This window comes from Chinchilla lanigera, unplaced genomic scaffold, assembly GCF_000276665.1.
Source record: "Chinchilla lanigera isolate Chin_1 unplaced genomic scaffold, ChiLan1.0 scaffold00015, whole genome shotgun sequence".
Classification (NCBI taxonomy): domain Eukaryota; kingdom Metazoa; phylum Chordata; class Mammalia; order Rodentia; family Chinchillidae; genus Chinchilla; species Chinchilla lanigera.
Window position 1 is genome coordinate 14,156,043 of NW_004955416.1, and position 7,145 is coordinate 14,163,187.

Sequence of the window (7,145 nt, forward strand, 5' to 3'; positions counted from 1 at the left end):
GAGGATCACCTGGACTACTCTCCTTGAAAAAAGAGCAGTTATCTCCATTTTGGCTAAACCTGGCCCTATTTCCATATATTGATATGTACATAGCTGGCTAGGACTTCTCCTCAACCCTTCAACTGGCTTTAAGCAACGCAAATTGGTCCAGCTGAGGTGCTGATGGGTAATCTTTGAAGCAAGGTGACAGGGCTGTGTTATCCCGCCTGCCCATAGCTCCCAAAAACCATGTGTGAGCTGGGCGGGATGGACAGCCATGCTCCATGCTGTCAGCTGGCATAAAGCCTTGTGTAAGAGCGTATGACTTCCCAGTGCATAAAAAATTACACATCAGAGCTGAAGCACTGACCCCAAAACGTTAGATATTACCCCGAATTGTGTTATGTAGATTACTCTTTCCGCATACCCTTCTGGTTGCATATTGCAGAGGTTATTTCAAACCTTCTACCTAGCCCAGCTCACAGCACTCAAGTTCTTTCTGCCATTCTCAGTCACTCATCTTTGAGCCACTCCCTTCTTCATGAGTTAATAAAACCCGGGTTCAGCACTGGGTCGAGGCTCTTGTTCCAGTTAGCCACCACCCTAGCTGGATTTAGGACCACCTTGCCTCCCCACAACCATAAATATGCCTTAGTATCCTTATTCTCGCCATGGGTTGCACTGGAAGTGGTAGACTGGAATTAACTTGCTAGAATTCCAATAACTTTTCCATGTGATTACAAATAAAAACTTCTTGGACCACAACAAGGACTGAGAAGGGCTCTCTGTACAGCAACACCTTTGTGGAACCCTGACAAAGTGTGCAAGTTGAACCTATTGTCAGAAAACATCAGAGCTTCCAAAAGGAAAATTCTACTAAATAACTGGTCTATACTGTTCAAAAAATGCCTGTATCCCAATGCACAGATACCAAGGAATTGCCTCAGATTGAAGACTAAAGAAACATGACAACTAAATGTATGATCTTGGAATGGACACTACGTGGTTTTTTTTGTTTGTTTGTTTGTTTTGTTTTTGCTGTTGTCTTATTTCAAGGTGCCATAACAAAATATAAGTTAGGATTCCTACTCCACAAATCTAAAATCCAAGCTGGGTTTGGTGGTGTGCACCTGTATTCTCAGTTCAGGAGGCTGAAGCAGGAGAATCACTTGAGCCCAGGACTTTAAGGTCAGCCTGAACAATATAGAAAGAACCTGTCTCAATCAATAAATAAAATGTTAATGGGTCTGGACTGTAAGTCAGTGGGAGAACATATGTAAAGCCCTTGGTTCAATCTCCACTACTACAAAACTAATCAGTTCAAAGTTAATGCTTCAAAACCTGAAACCTTTTGAGTATCATGTCAGTGCTCAATAAGGTAAGTATGTGCAAATACTAAAACAAACAAAATAATCCAACATCTAAACCATTTGTGGTCCCCAAGAATTGTGAATAAAGGATATTCACTTGAACCTTAGACTGAGTACTTTATAAACAATAACATAGAGGCTGGGAAATATAAGGTCAGGGTGCCAGCAGATTCAACATAGCACCTGCTATGTATTCACACGGCAGAAAGGTGAACAAGCTCCCTCAAGTTTGCTTAATAAGGGCACTGAGCCCATTCATGAGTACTTTGCCTGCCCTCAAAACCTAATTACCTGCTAAAGGCTGCACTTCTGAATACCAACGTATTAGTGCAACATAATAATTTTAGAAGGGAAACAGACTTTCAGACTACAGCAGCCATAAAGAAAATTAGTAGGTAACTTGGCAAATTTGAATAAGGTCTGTGAATTAGATAATAGTATAGTAACAGTATCAATATTATGATTTTGATAAAGAAATACCTTTGCCTTTAGGAAATATACATTAAAGTAGCACCAGGTAGATAACTTAGTTTCAAATGGTTTAGAAACTAATAGTAATATGGAAACAAATAATAAAAGCACACCTTAAAGTGTTAACATTTCAGTAATCTGAGTGAAGAGTATGCAGGAATTCTTTGTACTGTATTTTTCTGCCAATTTTCTATAAAACCAACATTTCAAAATTTTGAAAGTTTCCCTTTTTGTTTGTTGCTTTGTTTCAACCCGAGAGCCGCAAGAAGTACAAGGAGAAACTGGCCAAAACCACACCTGTGGTAAAGGGCTTCAAAGTGTTGCTCTTCTCCTTGTCAGAGAGGGTACATACAAAATAAACTGGGCACAGGATTGAGATTAGCAAACTGATCTGACTGATAGTAGGATTTGGTGCCTGAGAGAGAATACGTTATTTGTAACATAATATTTGGTGCCTGAGAGAGAATACGTTATTTGCAACATAATAGTGACTATGGCTACATGAATAAAGAGGCAATAATAAGCCTCCTTCTCGACTCCTTCCCAGATTTCCTGGTGAGTTCTGTATGCAGACCACCACACCTGCAGACCGCCATTGGGAGGACCTGGCAGGGAATCCCAGCCACAGGAAAGCCCAAGAAAATAAGCTCCCTTCAGCTCCTCCAAAGATACAAGAGCCTTTTGAAAAGAAAAGTTTTCCAAACATGTACAACAATAAAAAATAAGTGTTAGTACCCACCACCCATTCATTTCCTAATTTTGATACATCTGAGTGCTTGCCCTCTCTCCTTCCTTCTCTTCCCTGTTTTCCCTCCCTCCCTCTTTTTAAAGTCCCTGACATTTTTTACCCCTGCATACTCTGTCTGGGTGTTGGACACTCTTCTACCCAGCCACAATTCCATCATTATACATAACAAAATTAAAAATAATCTTTCATATTATCTCTGACCCATACAAATTTCCCTGACACATGGCTTGTAATTCTTGAGTTCTCCTCACAGAAAGCTTTCATGCAGCATGGCAGATGGATGCTACACGTGCTGCCTCGGCAGAAACGGAAGCCGTGAAGCAGCCAGGCTTCACCACCTTCACTCCCAAGCCAGGTAACTATGCTGCTGAGTCTGGAAAACAGAACACCTTACATGGTGCAAAACACTAGAATCTATTTACAAAACAGTGAAAAATATTTTCATTATAGGGTCAAAGAATAAATGTCCCTAATATAAAGGGTACTTATACCTCAAAATAAAAATGATCAAAGAGCATAAGAAACTGGCAGACATTAAAAATGTACAAAAAGTACATTAAAAATATTCTAGAGCCGGGGGTGCAGCTCTGTGGTACAGCACTTGCCCAAAATGAGTGAGGTCCTGGTTCAATCCCCAAAACCACAAGAAAAAAAGAAACAAGACAAAAAAATAAAATTTAAACCAGGTGCAGTGGTATACACCTGTCATCCCAGCACATGAGAGGCTGAAGTAAGAACTTTGAGTTCAAGCCTGTGTGAGCTACATAGCAAGTTCAAGGCCAGTGTGGACTACACAATGAGACCCCTTTATTACCACAAAATAAAAATAAAAACCAACACCTACATATGGAGAGGGAGGGAGGGAAGGAGAGAAAGAGAGAGGGAGAGGGAGGGAGAATATATTCAAATAATGACTTGTCGTTCATAAATAAAGTTTTGTTTAATCCAATGATGATAAAAATATGCCTCTATAAGTGGGTACAAGCTTTCTAGAGAATAATTTGTCAATATGTTCCAAAAGCCTTATTTTGTCTCAAGGACTCATTCTAAAGAAACCATAAGATATTACATAATCATATAAATAAGGCTTTCACAGCAGTATTACTTATTTCTAATCTCCCCAACATAGGATGCTGTGGAGGCTAAACATCTAAATGTCCAAAAGCAGAGGAAGATAGTATTTTAATATAAGCTAAAATTGCATTTCTAACTTTGTCAAGGAAACTCCAACTTTTCCCCATTAATATTTTCTAGACTTTTACATTAAATACAAGGAAGAATGGAAAAAAAATGATGTGGAGAAAATATTTGCTTTGTTTATTTTCAAACTATAAGTAGGATATATTCAAGGATGATAGGAATGTTCTGTGATAAGGAGATAACATCATAACGATATCACTTCTCCCTGTACTAATTTACAAATTTAGGGCCAGGGATATAGCTCAGTAGCACAGCACTTGCCCAGCAAACGTGAGGTCATGAGTTCGATTCCTGGTACCAAAAAAAAAAAATTATAAATTTAATATAATCCCAAAATGCCTTTTGAGTTTTGTTTTTGGCACTAGAGAAGCTGTTTATAAATTTTATCTAAAAAAAATAAAAATAACTAAGAGACCATGGACAGGAGAAAAAATGAGGGAGGACTAACCCTAACAATTTATTGAGACAGTGTAGTCACAGCACACAACCAGACATACAGACTGATGGAAAAGAACAGAAAATCCAGAAGTGGATCCAATTGTGCACAGAAATTATCATAAAGGTAATATATCAAGTCAGTGGGATAAAATGGACTTATTAATAAATGGTGCTGGGATTAATTATACAGCCATATGGGGAAAAGGATAAAATTGGATTTTTCATGTAATACACCAAAATAAATCCCAGATGGGTCAGAGATTTACACATAAGAAATAAAACCATCACGTACAAATACAAATATTTTGTAACAGGAGGAAAATGTTCACACTGCAGAAGCAAGACAGAAAAACATTGTTAAATTACATAAAAATTTTTATTTTACATGACAAGTCACACTATGCAAAGTAAAAAGGGAAATGAAAAACTGAAAAAAATATTTGCAATACGGAAAGGGAAGCAAAAAATAGAAGAAAAAGAAATAGACTAATGGATATGAACAGATAACTCACAGGAAAAATAACCCAAGTGTCCCTTAAACATGTAAAAAGATGTTCATTCAACCTCAATCATTACATGAGAAATATAAGCAAAATGTCAGCTAAAACTAGTGAGACACTACAAAATACTACTCCATGGCAAAGCAGTAGAGAATAGGCTTTCTGATGTACCGCTGGTAAAAATTCAAAATGGTTCAAGGCTTACTGAGGAGAATTCAGCACAATTTAGCAAAATTAAACATGAGAGAAAAGAGTTATGTTTAAGAGCATTTAATAAAAAATCTGGAACAACCCAAATGTTTAACCGATGTGAACTGCTTGACTACGATGAAGATACACAGATCAGTCTGGGGAAATAATCCCGTGCTTCCAAAAAGAAATGGGGGGAGGGGGAAATAAGGAAATGAGCTGATTCTAATTACAACATGCATGAGCCTTGGAAACATTATAGTAAGCCAAAGAAGCCAGGCACAGATGCCAGATATTATATGATTCCAGCTAAATGAAATGTCCACTGGCAAATCCAAGGAGACTGTGAGTGCACTAGTGGTACCAGGCCCTGGGGCTGCGGGTAGGAGGCAGAAGGCAAGGGAAAGGGACTGCTAACAGGTACAGGGCTTCTCTGATAAAAAAAAAAAAAAAAAAAAAAAAAAATCCCAGAATTCATGGTAAATGCTGCATAACTCTGAGAACATGCTAAAAACCACTGAATTATATATAAGAATGAGTCTATGAAGTATCTCAATTTTTTTTTCAAAGAATGAAGAATTCCTACACATCCAACATCCAACTGTGGGGTGATCTCAAGAACATACTATTAACGTGATGTTTCAGTTACTTTTCTCTTGTTGCTGAGACAAAATACCGGACACCCAAAGTTACAGGGGAAAAGGTTTATTTAGCTCACAGTTTGTGGAGGTTTCAGTCCATAATCAGCTGGCTCCAAGGTAGGTTGGCGTGGCAGAAGGGCAACAGTTCATGGTGGCAAAACACAACAAAAGCAAACAAGGGCAAAAGGGGAGGGCAAGCCTCTTCCCTTATATTGTGTGTAGGCTACCCACATTAGGGCGCGTGAGCATCCACATTCCCAACCTCAGCACTAGACACTCACAAACACTAGCTTCAGCTGCCTCCAAAAAGGGCCCCCATCACCGCAGGAGGCTTTGGGGGCACATCTGGCCACAAACCATAACAGGTGAAAACAGCAAAGGTAAAAGGACTGTTTATAGTACGCTACCATTCATCTAAAAGGGACAGAAATATACACACATCAATACAGACAGTAAATGCAAAACAACAGAACCATATCAGGTATGTTAAAATCCTTGAGTTCATAACAATACTTGAAAAATAAACCCTATGAAGGATGCTAGAGAACCAAGGATCATTATTTTGAAAACAGCTAAATGAAGGGTAAGAAAAAAGAATTTATCCCATTTATTCAAACTTTATCACATAATTAATGAGAGTAATCAGGTTTTTTAAATTAAGTTTATTGGAACATTTTAGATATACATAATGATCACATCAGCCATACAGAGTTTGTACCTGTACATGATGTATCTTGATCCTTCTTTTTTTCCCATTCCCCTCTCCTCCAACTCTTCCACTCTTTATTTACAAAAGCTTGGTTTCCATTTTTCCTTCTTTTTTCTTTTTTTCTCTTCCTTCCTTCTGTCCTCCCCCCTGCCTAGTTCCCCTTCTCATTTGAACATTTTCCTCCTACTTCACAATATCTATTATACATTTTGGTCCTTATTTACACTTTTGGTTTCTCACACCAGAGAAACAATGCTGTATGTAAACATGTGTGTTCAATTTATTTCACTTAAGAGGCTGGTGTCAAGGTGCAACTACTTACCTAGAAATATCTCAAGTTTATCCTCTTTAAAGCTGAGTAGTATTCTACTGTATAAAAAACCTACATCTTCTTTATCCATTTATCAGCTGATGGGGCATCTGGGCTGTTTCCAAGATTTCACTATTACAAACTGTGCTGCTATAAACATGAATATGCCAAACACTGTGGAAATCAGTGTGGAAATTCCTCAAAAAACTAGGATTAGAGGTCCCATTCAACTCACCTATTCCTCTTCTGGGTACTTTTCCAGAAGAACTGAAAACATACCACAGTGATATATGTGCACCCATGTTTATAGCAGCGCAATTTATAATAGCTATTATGAGTAATAATAGCTATGGAGTATTACTCAACTATAAAGAAAGATAAACTCAAGGTTTTTATAGGTAAATGGATGTAACTAGAGGCCATACTGATAAGTGAAATAAATCAGACCTGCATGTGTAAACATCATATTGTCTCCCTAATGAAAGAACCTTTCAGGTTACTCTTTCAGAGTAAATAAAATCTGAAAGGTACAATAGATATTGTGAAAGGGAAAGAAACTGCTTAAAAGGAAAGAACTGGGATGAGGAAAA

The 7,145-nt window shown here is 37.9% G+C and overlaps 2 protein-coding genes across 2 annotated transcripts in view; one reads left to right on the forward strand and one right to left on the reverse strand.

Moving 5' to 3' along the window:
- The window catches only part of Pde8a (phosphodiesterase 8A), a 141,181-nt gene that overhangs the window by 92,926 nt on the left and 41,110 nt on the right, over positions 1-7,145 (reverse strand). The window lies entirely within an intron of this gene.
- The window catches only part of LOC102012646, a 44,879-nt gene continuing 39,073 nt past the window's right edge, over positions 1,340-7,145 (forward strand). The window contains exons 1-2 of the mRNA XM_013512420.1: positions 1,340-1,357; positions 2,078-2,164. Of these exons, the coding sequence (XP_013367874.1) occupies positions 1,340-1,357; positions 2,078-2,164 (105 nt within the window). The remainder of the gene's footprint in view (positions 1,358-2,077; positions 2,165-7,145) is intronic.